The sequence below is a fragment of the Cydia pomonella genome, chromosome 1 (genome assembly GCF_033807575.1).
Source record: "Cydia pomonella isolate Wapato2018A chromosome 1, ilCydPomo1, whole genome shotgun sequence".
NCBI lineage: Eukaryota > Metazoa > Arthropoda > Insecta > Lepidoptera > Tortricidae > Cydia > Cydia pomonella.
In genome coordinates this window covers 41,259,475-41,273,634 of record NC_084703.1, presented here as the reverse complement: position 1 = coordinate 41,273,634, position 14,160 = coordinate 41,259,475, and the positions used below count along the sequence as shown (strand labels likewise).

At 36.8% G+C, this 14,160-nt stretch overlaps 1 protein-coding gene across 5 annotated transcripts in view; it reads right to left on the bottom strand.

Annotated features, from left to right (window-relative positions):
• The window catches only part of LOC133523710 (ras GTPase-activating protein raskol), a 230,302-nt gene that overhangs the window by 167,037 nt on the left and 49,105 nt on the right, over window positions 1-14,160 (bottom strand). For 2 of the 5 annotated variants that reach the window (XM_061859398.1, XM_061859412.1), the window contains exons 1-2: window positions 9,103-9,227; window positions 477-1,442 (exon numbers count right to left, since the gene is read on the bottom strand). The exons of 2 other annotated variants lie outside the window; for them this stretch is intronic. In XM_061859398.1, coding sequence (XP_061715382.1) covers window positions 477-1,302 — 826 coding nt within the window. In that variant the 5' untranslated portion in view covers window positions 1,303-1,442; window positions 9,103-9,227. Of the gene's footprint in view, window positions 1-476; window positions 1,443-9,102; window positions 9,233-14,160 lie in introns of those variants that run through there. One more of the 5 variants, XM_061859403.1, reaches the window with a different exon arrangement.

Genomic DNA, 14,160 nt, shown 5'->3' with positions numbered 1-14,160 from the left:
TCGAACGTTTTTTACTAGCGCAGCAGCGCAGAGTCGCGTAATAACGACTGGAGTTCTTCAGATTGTGACTTAAAAGACTGGAGTTCTTACCAACTTTAGGAAAATTAGAATCATGATTTCGTATTAATACTACTGTATACTATGTATTTAGTCGACTACTATGACTTGACGCTATGTTCTTATGCTTGGAGAATAATTTGTACAAGTGTGCCATTTGTGGTATACTTGGACATTCCGATAAGCGTCTTACTTGCGGGTGTGACAATGCCTACTTGTGATTGATGCGATAGTAATTTCCTGAACACCGTTGTTCGTATCGAATACGAGTTTGATTGAAGCAGACCACACGGCGCCGCCGAGTGTACTCCGTAGAGCGGTTCTTCGTGCTCCTAATCACTGTAATTGAACGTTATCACAATGTCTGTTCCGGGATTCATGCGCTTAAACAGAAATAAATTAGTCTAGAAGGCACTTACCGTTGCTAGTGTGCGGAAGCGCGTACAGTACTCCACAGAGCGCAGTCGGTATCGATGCGCTTTTAAGTACCGGAAGGTCATTTTCGTAATCGAGGCAGTCGGTTGCCGCCGGTTCGAATAGAGCTAGATCGAGTCCATCCATGTCGCTGCGAACTGAAACCCTATCTTCCTCGACCACGCGATCACCAAAGTTTTCAGGCGACTCAACATCTTTAGGGCTGCGACTGCAAACTTCATCACTGAGTGGGTCGCAACAACATGTGTCAGAAAATGGCTCAAAATCCCGGCAGTCGAATTCGCATCGCTCAAAGCTGTCACAAGTACAGGACGACAACGCATCGGAATCGGACCCTTCTACTACAAACAAATCATTCCCTTCTACATCTTCTGTTTTAGCAGCTGTCCTTGCCGACACATAAAATACACTCGAAGTATATGGCACCTTTTGCACCTGTAGTGTCACTTTTCCGTCTGTTAATATTTCTCCTGTATATGTGTCATCTACATCTTTAGCTATGCCCTCTAACTGCGTCCGGCAGTCTTCGTAGTGGGCAAAGCTCGAAGTATCGGTGAGATTAGAGGAACGGTCCACGGAGTAGGCGTCTGCGTACGGGTCACCCGCATCACTCTGTCGGGTTTGCAAGCGGTGAGGAGTTTGGTGCGAGCGAGCTCCTAGGAATATAGTGGTGTAGGGGCATGTGTGGGCGGGTCGAGTGCGATCAGCGCGCCGCGGGTAACTGGCCGCGAGAGGGTCCCGTGGCGGCGTTTCCTTCGCGTCTATGTACGCTTCGTTCGCCGACAGCACGTTGTAACGCCAATCCGGCATTATTGATCACCATCACTCCTACTTCAGGCTATAAACTGACCACCGTGCGGTCACATGATACATTAATTATGGAATGCGTGCAAAAGTTTAATTGTTCATACTAAATAATGGAATAACTTAACTACGGCCGACGTCCGCAACTGTTCAAACAAGCGTTACTTAAGTGATGCAAGTAATGTGGGTCACTAGATATCGACTGCAATGAGAACACGCCTACATTTATTTGCATACACATTCAGACATAAAATTGACAACATTTAATGACTAATTGAATAATTTAATACGCACTATTAATAATCGCAAAACATCGTGACAGTATGTAGTAATAAACAAGTATAACGTACTGCATTCAGCAACAAGAAATTATATGGGCATATGAATTTACACAAGTCAACTTACACCACTGGAAATATCAGCGCACTGAGCTTTGCTACGAAGTTTGCCCGAGTTATCTATCACTCATACATAAATAACAGGTAAATACTTATGGTTATTTATTGCGTGAATCCAATTTATTTTAAGCAAGCAGGTCTTCCATGTGTAGTAATGTTGTGTCTAGACCGTCACATGTATCGTAAAGAAAAGCAAATGATCGTCTCATGGGAAGGTTTTCATATACAATGTAATTCTCCGAATCTGTCTTCTAAATATACCTTAATGGATGCTTCTGTTAGAATAACAAATGCATTACGTAGGTGAGAATGTGGGTTGTTCCGAGAGTTGAAGAGACGAACTAAAATAAATGAGTAGAAAAATTGTGAAATATATTATTATGTATATTTATACATTGTACATATATGAGTATGTATCTGTCAAACTTGATGTTAAACGTAACTTGTACACCGTGGGTGTCAGTAACACATTGGTTTTGTCTTCGAGCAACACCGGCTTCCGACACGTCGGAAGGGAGGAGTCCAAGCGATATCTTACCGTACAATTCGTTCTGCCATTTTTTGCGGGGGGAAACGTGCAAACAGTCGCACTTCTCACTCACTACATACAAAATCCAATCTGTAATGACGACACAAATACATACAAAATGAGGGTGTGTAATGTTTGGTATATATATATATTTTTGTATATTTTCATTCGATATAGCAACATTTGGTATATTTAAAGGGTATAATCATTCATTACATATAATTAACATTTAGTATAATAACAAAATATATACACTGATTTCGTATATACTACATTTGATATAACAGTTATTTATTATAACAATCATATGCTATAATTAACATATAAAATATAAAAAAGAAGAACGCATATTTGAACCAACAACAAAGAATTAATCAAATACTTGAGCGAAAACAAGAATACAATGAAGGTGAATTTTTGCGAGCAATGACTTCTAATTTAATTTTAAAATTATATTGCAAAGTTTAATGAAAAAAATATATTTATTTTTTTGTATACATTGCGTTTTATTTAACCATTTTAAACTAATTTATATCATTTCCTGTAGGTATCGCAGTTCTAACCTAACCTATTTTTCTGATAGCAATCCGTTTCTTTAGGGGTCACAGTTCAAACCTAACCTAACCTACATTTGTGATAGCAGTTTGTTTCTTTAGGGTTCACAGTAAAGTTCTAACCTTCCCAATTTTTCTGGTATTAATTTTTTTTACTACGTCGGAAAATTAATTATTGAATTTGAAATTATATATCTAATAAATTATATAAAAAATAGTTATTCTCACCGTGCTTTACATGAAATTAGCGTTATACCATTTGATTATTATTAGAAATAAGCATTATACTTAAAGAACGTTAATAATAAATATTACTCCATATAATGAACATAGTATATACTAAATAGAAACAATAATTATACTTAATGAGCGCTATTGCAACTAATATTATATAAAAAAAAATATAGCGATCGATACGCACCCACAAAATGACACACGTCAAAGACAAATCTTGCACCCCTCGATCTCTTTTTGTGTATGGACGAGTCACAACATGCACCGCCATTGGTACAGTTGTACCTATGCTTCGGCAGAGGGGAAATAGTACGAATGCCGTCTCCCTTCCCGGCTTTGTCGAAGGGTTTTGTACTTTAAATGTAAGGTTATTCGGTAGCCGTCTTTAAAACATTTGCATACGGTAAACGTATACCGCGGAAACGTTGTCTCAGACATTGATTCGTTTATGACAATTCGTCTTGAAAAACATCGAAAGCGAGGTTGGACTCATCAAAACTCATTATTCTATTAAAACTGGTAATTATATAGGTAAACATTAAACAAGAAAGCATCACTATTATATTATGTACGTTATTAATGAAGCTTCTATTTAAGTAGATATTTTAAATTAATTAAAAATAAACCTAGAAAATAAGTCACCTGGAGAGCAAGGTGCTAAGCAAAATGCGCGGAACGCGGTAGCTGCGTGTGACGGAGGGCATTGCAATCTTGCGTGCGTGAGAAAAAACCTACGAAAGACAATATATTATGGCAAAGCCAATTAAGATGATAAGTACGTTAAATATTTGCGCAACTAAATTACTTCACGTTGCTGAATTAAAATGTTAATCAAAGGTTTGCCGAGAGGTGCAAAACTGCTATACAATTATGTCATGTCGGAAAGTTCACCCAATTATCGACTTGTTCTTTGATGTTTCACAAAAACTTATAGCTACAAATGAGAAATAAAAACATTTCAACTTACCTACCTACTATCAAAGGAGAGATGTTATAATAACCTAATCTTTCAAGAACATACCTAACTAGACTTCTTAATGTTTTAATATTTACCAACCTAACACTAACTAAAATACAGTAGTTGAGCTCTGATCCGTTTATCAGGTGGTTTATTAACTTTTTTTTTTAAATGAGCACGTTAATTATCTAAATTCTAAAAGACTGTTGACATACAAGTTGCACGCTTCATACATACGATAGACTTTAGATGCTGTCTATGGAAATAGAACAGCTACGAGTTAGAGACAGGCAGGTTGCAGAAGTCGGTAACGGGCCACCAGCCGCTGGTGTATTACGGTATCGAAAGTTGAAGCCCGCTATGTCCGGATTATTTGCGTTTTCGTCATACGCATAGCTAACGCTGTATCAATGCTTGATTTTCGTGTGCTTTTTGGTAAAGCAGAAACTTGTTAATTAAGAAGCTTGATAGAAAAAAAAAAACCTAAATAGGTACCTATAGTATTTTATAATGTGTCATGGTAATATTTTAAGTAATCCGGCGATTCAAATACTTGCTGACACTTTTTGAACGATGATATCATCTAAATAATGTGTCTTTGCTACATCAACTTCTTAATTAAATACATAGTGTAGGAAGCAGCCTACACAATATAACATACAATTATTGTATGCATACTTAATTAGATAAAATGTATTTGTTTCAATATATTATTCCGATAGTAAAACTAATCCATTTTCCGATTTTATATTAAAATTTGCGTATTATTTTAATTTAAAATAGTTACAAAAAATCGGAAAAGAATTTAGAAAATGGCTACTGTTGATGATTTCATTATGCGATGTAGGCGGGTTTTTCGAGGTTGTAATTATTTTATATCCAAAAACTATATTATAGATACCTATATCACAAGTAATATACCTTTCTGGTGATAGTAAACATTTATCATATATCTTTTACCAATCATTGTATATTTACATAAATAGCATTTAGCCTATGTGACCACACTGTGTGACTGACTTCTTACATTTAGCAGTAAAATCGATGTTTTACTTTTTCACAGAAACAGTAGGTAAACAATTACGTGTCAACATATATCCCACCAAAAACATTTTCATGTTTTAAATTTATATAATGAATTACTGTTATTATTAAAGAAGGTCAATATTTTATTTTATGTTTTATTAATTACCTAGTTAAGTTATTGTATAAATTATTTTAAGGACATGTTTTGTACGCCAAAAGGCAAAACATAGTGATACCAAATTGATAATCTTATACTCCACTGAAACATGTAAAATGTTGCCAAGGTTGGTCTCGACCATACTGTCAAAAAGTAATGAGATCTCATGTAGAGCCAAGCTCTACACACCCTAACTCTGCAACTCTTCACCTTAGTCAAAATATTTGGCCTGGCCGTTTCGCCTCGTTCATTACTTTTCTGTTATGAAAAATCGTGTTTTTTTTAGGTATCAATAAAATCTAAAGTATAAGAGCTATGCAATTGAAACTTTTTGTCTAATAAGTCCACTATTGACATGATATATTGAAAATTTCGTTTATCTGGGTTAATCAAAACAGAAGTTATGAGGTTTTAAGCATACAACGAAGCGCTTCGAGAAAAGATAGGTAGTGCGCTTGCGCTTTGCTTGGTTCATCTTGGCGGGAATAAAAAATAAAAAAGTGTATTTACGTATTTAAATAAATTTTTGGGGATATTTGGCTAAGTATGTTACTTTTGGTACACATCTCAAATAATAAATGTCCTAGATTTGAATACAAGATCAAATTGAACAATTTATTGGAAAATAAAGCAGTAATCAAGCCAATTGATATCGTTTAAAATAATTTGATCTCCATTTGTTAGAGAGGTCTTCGTATGTGGGTATCCTGGTCCGATCTTCTCACGCGTTTGGCATTAGGTACCCAACTTTTATCCAATGAACGTATTCAGAGAAAATAAGCTCGTAAGACTAATACTGAATTTAATTGATATCACTTGTTTGCTTCTAGATACACTTATTCGTATGTAGTTCCTAAATCAGAAATGCAAAACAGTATTAAAATTCATGAAGTTTGCGCGGTTATTTTTAATATGTTTAATTACAAAATGTATGACTTGGAAAATGATGAAACGTTACAAAAATATGTTTTAGGTACTAATTATTCTCGCCGAGTCAAAATTAACAATTTGGACCAACTGCTTATCACATGGCTTGGGATACAATCTTGGCGTTTTGTTATAAACGTATACGTGAATAAAAGTTCAATGCCTCAAAGTCGTGCTTAGAGAACGCAATTATTTTGTGAGTACATACGAAATTGTTAGTCGGCTCTATAATAACGGCGGCTCGTGGCCGCTGCAGCATTCACTCTACACTAAATTCTCTTTGGACCTTCCATGTTGTATTTTCAAAGTAAATATTGACGTTGATTACACATCAACGTACTCGTTATAGCTTCCGAATATTGTATAACTAAACAACTTAATTATAATTCCCGGACCCCTATACATAGTGCAAAACTAGCTCCTCAGTGTACATATGTGTTCAAATAAAAATGCATCTTTTTTATACACGGATTTCAGAGTATTAACGCCCCTTTTAGGTCAGGCAACGAAAAGGTATAGAGGGAAACACACCTACACACGTTATATTATTTTCCCTTCTTTTGACCTCAGAAATGCGTGGTTAAAATCTTTCGGGTGTCTCGTGAGCACCGTTTACATTACTTTAGTTTATCTACATATTTTCCTTCAAATGTTTAAGCATTTTCAGTGTTAAGCGTGAAATCTAAAGTTTTGCGACAACGCACGCATTTCTGAGTCCAGAAAAACAAAACAATGTTTTATGAGTATAGGGTCAATGTCGGCAAAACACATGCATTGCAAAGTGTTACTTGTCACTTTTTGGCATCGATCACAAGGGATATTTAGACTACGTCGCATAGTGGCAACATCGTTTTGCAAAGTAAAGATAAATTTAAAAAAAAATGTTTTGTTTTGTAATTGGTATTAACTCTAAAACTAAGCGAATTTCAGAAAAGTTTATAGGGCATTTTGGTCAGGTCAGATCAGGAATACACTGTTACAGACTTTCAAAACGTGCAAGTTCTGCAAAGTCTGTAATTACTTTCAAGAGCGGATATCTCAAAAAGTACACAAGGTATCGAAAAACTTGTAGCAAAATTTAATTAGCTATCATTTTGTACACATTATGATATCGCTAGGACGCATAGTTTCCGAGATATAACCGAAAAATAGGACCTTCAAACCTCCCTCTCCCCCCGGCTCTACGGCTATGGCCGGGGACTTTTGATATGTTCACCTCCTAACTAGTCCAAACAAAGTCATTTCGAAAAATTGTGTTCCAAGCATTTTCCTCTATAACATTTTTTAAGCATTCGTTGCCTGGCCTATTTAGTATCAATTCGCATACCATGAACTGGTTCACTATGTTTGGTAAAAATGTAATGGTAATTCCTAGGTATTTTAGTTACAAACCTTGAAACGATACGATGTGACGGCCGCTACTATTGACTTAGTGAGATAACCAAAACAAATTCATGCCGTAACGAATTCCATTTTTTAAAACCTACGAATTCGAACAGTGTGTGATTTAACGGCCGGTGACCACGTGCCACCATTCCATTTCTACTTTGACAAAAACACCGCCACGGTCAATGAACGAAAATAACTAAGCATTTTACTTTTATAGGTACGCGTTGATGAGAACACTGGGACTGTCATTAGATAAATCACCCGGTACCGCATGAGAGCAGCCGAAACTATGTATCGACTGCCTATGTTACGATTCTTGATCAATCTAGGCTTCGAAAGTTTCGAATAGCCCGACTGGACTACGATTTGTCAGCTGTTTGTTATCAAGTTCAGCTGCTAGTACCACCAATGAAACGGGAATATATTAGAAGTACCTATGCGTTCTAGTAACTGTCACTTAAATAAAAAGAAATTGTTTGTAAACAAAGTACCTACACACGCCTAGCTCAGGTATTCGGTCCGATTACTAAGAGCGTTGCACTTGCGCAGTATAAAAAGCTTACATAAAGCTAAATATAATGCCCGTCTGGATATAAAGCCATAAGTATATTTTTTCTGCTTTATTATTTGAGAGATGCAGTGTACACTGCACACTAAAGTGTTGGTAATGCCCAAATGAAATATGGACTGTAAATTGAAGTCGACTCTACGTGCTTAAAGTAGGTACTCTACTCTAGTTACATATCTCAGAAATTTCAAAATAAAAATAAACTTTAAGAAAAATACCGACAACATAATATCTTGGTTAAGTTAATTTGTATGGTTTCTCTATTCTAACTAGAGTTGCCCACGCTTAGTTAGATAATGTATAATGTATGTAGGTATATGTAATAGACTACGTAGCACTTGGCGTGAAATCCTAGCGTGATGGGACTCTAACAATCAGATGTATACAGTAAATACCGAAAAGCCGGCACCTGGAGTCACTACAATGCAACAAAAGGGAGGAAAGTCAAAGTCGATTTGCGGGGAAACAGTTCCTTGAAGGCAGAACGTAGATTAGAGACAAGTGCAGAACCTAAGATAACTGGTCACAGTATCGAGGATTATAAACTAGGTTTATTGTTGCCATCTGACTCTCTCCTAGCAACGGAGATCGATAGTTTATGGGTTCTTATTATCGCGCACTCCCCGACCGGCGTAAGCCGCCGCCATCATGCCGGCCTGGTGTACTGCGTGTGAGCAATCACCCTCAATTTATGGTTTCTTACTTGATACATATAATCTAATAATCCTAATAATCTGAGAATAAACGTCGACATTGCATGCACTAATCACGAAATAAATGTTTTATTTTACAAGCTACATACTCGTATTATAATTAAACAATATTTGAGTACCTATTAGTATAATAACAATATTAAAAACTATGACGCTATTGCTCAATATCTATCAAACAGGTACTTAATGAGGCTATAGAAAGCGCCCTATTTACTAATTAAACTCCTAAGTTAGTGTAATTCCTTGAAATTAGTACAAACCCTAACAACCTACTTCGGTGTCGTATTTGCTTAATTCTTGAATGACTAAATCATGGAATTTAACAGAAGAAGACGTCAGCCGTAGCACGTTACCCCAAATCCTACGGTGGTCACACACAACACTGACACTCGTTTATGTTTCTGTCATAAATTCGTTTCGATCGGCGCGCGATGGAGGTGCGCGTAGCAGGTCGCGCAATGACCGACTGGGTTGGGTTGAGTCGGTGCAGCCGCACGCGCGGGGCGACCGCCGCAAGCTCTACCACACTGACAGTTCGCCTTACTCATCTGCTAGCCGTTTGTTACTGCTGGACCGTTACCACAATCATGCGTTGTTGTGACAACACTCCATATAACAACCAATAAAACAACGGCCGTTTAACAAATATTTGAATGTTGTAAGCAAAAGGTCGGGGCTACGGTTATCTATAATTGGCGCAACCAAAGATCTCATATTTGACAGTTATGAATTGACCTTTATATATATGAATATACGACCTATTGTATAACTGGCAGCCTTACCGTCATACATGTAAGGGTCAGTACATAACTGTCAAATATGAGATCTTATGAATTATGAATCAAATTCCACTATAATATGGCTATTATAAGTACGCACTTAAACGCAGTGATCTGTCAAGCTAAAGATAAGAAAGATCATAAAGAACCGGCATATCAATCAAAACATTTCCGAAAGCTACAAAATCTGCAGGTTTCACGATCACTGTGCTAAGGTTGTCATTAAAACGTATCTCAATTGATGATTTCAAGAAGACCCAAAATAAAATACCAAGAGCGGTGCGCAGAGCGCGCCCCGGCTGTCACCACGCTTGACACTGAAACTAGTTTGCACACCTTGACTGGGTCTCGTCTCGTGTCGCGGAGACCAAGCATTCAATGGTAAGGGTTCCGTACATCAATAAAGCGAAGTGACAATTATTTTATCTTACAAATTACAATTTACTTTTGTCGTGTTGTTTAGTAATCTTTGGTAAAGTAAACATACGTACGAACAAAAGCCTAATTCGGACTTACTTCCATATCATAAAAAAAACTTAAATAGGTACATTAAATACATCTACTTTGAGTAAATAATTTCAATGCAACTGTAATGTATAAATGAGAAATAAGTAAGACGTGTAATCAGCCAAACACAAAACAATCCCACAAAGTACAGTCCGTTGACAAAACATAAAGAGAAATGGTTTGCTAGGAAAACCGGCAATACACCATTGGTGTGGTCACAACCATAGTGATAAATATTTACCGAAAAAAAAAATACAAAGTAGCCAAATTTTTCATTCCTGCCATGAATATACATTCAAATAATAATATATTAAAATGGAATTATTTATTTAAAATATAACCAACCTTCGGCAGCCCGGTAAAAAAGCATACGAGTAAAATACAGTCAAAACATGACCATAGACAAACAAACAGTTCGTACCTCTAATAGACTGTTAATAGTTAATACACGATAAACGCTGAACCCTAAAATTAAAACGCCAGTCCAACCCCATGTTTGCGACGAGGGGAACAATCTACGTTTTTTTTTTTTGTTTTAAAGGGGATTTAAAATAGATATCTGCTACAGACTACAAGTTCAATTGTAAAAGGGGTCGTTCGTCCCTTGAAAGCGTATTGAACACGTCATGGTTTTGATTGGCTATTTTATCTCGCATACGTACGACATACCCACCGACTGTAACTTTCAAAAGCTCGCTAGTACTTAACTAAGATCGCAAAAGCTACTTTATACCTGTAAATTTTAGTCTCAAATGTCTCAATGCAAACAAAGCTTAGTATCGTAGGAGGTTACGAAAGCAAGTCGATTTTGCTTATAGGCGTTACCTGGCGGCGTCTGGGACCGGTTCGAGCATTTGCATGCACGGTTCTCCGTTAACCATGGAATACATAGGTACTCGTATACGTACATAGCGCCACTTCATTTCGTCTATTTACTTTCTTAACGTTTCATCATGTTATGATGATGATGATAATCGATAAATATATCCTGTCCCACCTCGGGCCTCAAACTATCTCCATACCTAATTTCATCTAAATCGGTTCAGCGGTTAAAGCGTGAAGATGAAGACGAAAAGTACGTAAAATAGTACTAAACATGCCGTTGCCCAAAAATGGTTTGGCTTGCTTTTCTTTGATGTGCGGAATGTATCGTACTAAGTCTTAATAAACACCTCATAATGCGGAGTCAGTTTGACGTAGACTATGTTATGATCATTTAATCAGTCATCAAAGAGTAAAGGCGTTGATAATGATACAGTCAGTTTAACTCCTACATGCGTACAGGGAGTTTTAAATCAAGTTGAAAAAAAATCGTTAGTCATACTTAACATAAGAATTAAGAACATCTGTCCACACCTTAAGTGTCTACTTGAATCACGAGATAATGTTTTTCTAATACACTCAATGGTTAGGCAACGAAAAGGTTGCTACTATTATTGCTTAATGACACCTGTGGTGGCAGCATGGTTCCATTTTTATCACTTGTCACGATGCCCGTCACTTTCGCACTTACATACTTGTTAGAACGTGACAGGCATGGTGACAAATGATAAAGAGCCGACCATCTTAGGCCTAACTGGTCCAGTTGGTCGTTTAAAGGTCTTAGCACATTGTTACAACCAAAAGCCACTCGACTCAAAATTAAATATTGAAATTAAAGCCTTATCTTGTATGTCCTATAGTACAATGTTTAAAATTTAGGTAACTGTCGGGTGGTCTACGCGTCGTCCACTCGTCGTCCACTAAGGTGAACCAAAAGTGAGTTGAGTTGCTGTGGAATTGGTATAGTGTGCGAAGACCTTTATACATTTTGTAAAGAATTTTAAACGTTTGTCACAGAAGCTGTTATAACACCTTTTAGTAAAACATAACGTGACTAAGATATATATCGTGTCATTCACGAAGACGCGTGCCTTGACTAGTATTGTCTTATTATTAAAGGTTAGATTTGTCAAATTTGCGCGTCATCGTGAATGACATGATCTATAACGTGTTCCTTCCTTATAAAAGAAGAAGAAGAAATAACTATGATTAATATTGTATTGTGCGCTTAAACAACGTCTGTCTAACTTCGACTTTATTTAGTAAAGTTATTAAAGAACTAAAGACACAATCAGGCCAATTTGAATGTGCGTAAATGATGTAATTCAATTATCGTGCATTTGGCTCGTACTTGTCTGGACATGTATTGCCGCGAGCGAGACGCACGATAACTAAATTACATCATTCAGATATCATTTAGATGTTACTGTACGTTCGAATTGGCCTGTATCTCTCGTGGCATCGTACAACAGATTTCAGCTTCGGTTCGATCATTACTTCTGGACGCTGCGGAGCTAGCTAAAGAAATTTAAATCGTATTCAATTGGAGTAGAGTTGTATTTGCTGTGTTTCATTCAATTCCCAAACAGAACAGAAGGAACTCTATTGTTTACACAACAGGTTCAAATTTCAGTAGCTAATTTTGGATTTTTCCTTAGGAGGATAAAAACCCTAGTATTCTTGCGGGATAAATTGCTACAAAAATTTACGTTGTTAAGAACCTGTCACAAGTTACTTGAGTCTATTGTGTTACGACAGCTAAGCAATTTCTATTTAAATTGTGTTAGCGTACAACAAACATATGGGTATGAATTAATTCCAATACAATTGAAAAGGTTAAATTTCGTAACTCAATTTAATCAATTAACTTAGGCTATAGGCTAATCCCATGCCTTAACTACGCTTAATTACATATAGTCATTTGGAAATTACTCTTCTATAATGTACGTTCAAAAATAAACCAACGGCCCGATTTGAAGCATGATTAAGACACGTTTAAGATCTTGGAAAGAATTCCGCTGTGATCCCAATAAGATCTATCTACGATATTTCTAACGACAAAGTGACATTGATTGCCCGAAAAACTTATTACACACTGGTTAGAAATTACGAATTAGGGTCATACACATTTTTTAGCAAACTGCGCGTCTTTCCTGTAGATATCGCAAAGTTATGGGACCTAAAACATTATTACGCTACACCTTACAGGCAGGTTACATTCTTTAATTACTTGAGACTCAAATAAGAAAAACGGGTTATCTTGTACCAGAGCCGTTAACTTTGATTGTGTTGTCCACAGAAGAAACCTTTTTCTAAAATGTATTTGACCCATTTATGTTCCGACTTTAAAAAATAAAGTCTCTTCCAAAATTTGTTCCAAAAGTACCACAATAATGCAAATGGCTCTATCAACACGTGGCTCCTTCCTGCCCTTACATATCTAGAAATAGATAATTGCAGTTTTGTTCAAACGCGTTATCTTTCATTCTCTTAAGTGAGGTAGAAGATTATCAAGTGCGTTGATTTTATTACTCTGCTTTACTTGAATACTTAAGTCTTGTCCTTCGAATCGCTTCAATAACTTCGCGTCTTTAATGAGGTAAGCTACAAAAAGGGTATTTAGTTAAAATACATAAAGGGGCCCACTGATTAGGTACTAGTTCGCCGGATGATATCAGATCGGCCTGTCAGTTATTCCCAAAAGCCGACTATCGCGAATAACTGACAGGCCAATATCGTCCAGCGAACTGGTAATCAGTGGGCCCCTTTACTCTTTAAAGCGACAACTTCTGTAAAACTCAGTGAAGCACTTCAACCTGACTCGAGTCCTTTATGGCTACCACCAGTTTGACACTGACAGCATATTCACTAGCGTCTGCGTTACTTTCTATGCATCTCGCTCGTACTCGCATATTAGTGCGAGCGAGATGTATAGAAATTAAGCTACACAGACGTAAGCGTATATGTCAGATTAACACTGCTAAGGCAGTCGTGGTAAGGGGACTTACCTACACTACATTCTTACATATAAAACATATTATAGCTAACTAGCATTCTAGATGGTTAGAAAGTCCACAGGACGAACATTTTCACACGGGAAGTAATTATTTGCCGACTCCTACACCCGGGCAGATGGGTAACCGAACGTCGGCAGTCAATACTGAGACTATGTAAATATTCCCCATATCGTATTGTTTGCTTACCTTGCTCGTGTTTAAAATTTTAGAACTCAACTGGTGACTCGTAGCTTTCCACATTTTATTAAATATTATTTTGTCGGAGCACGTTTGTTGTATTTCTTAT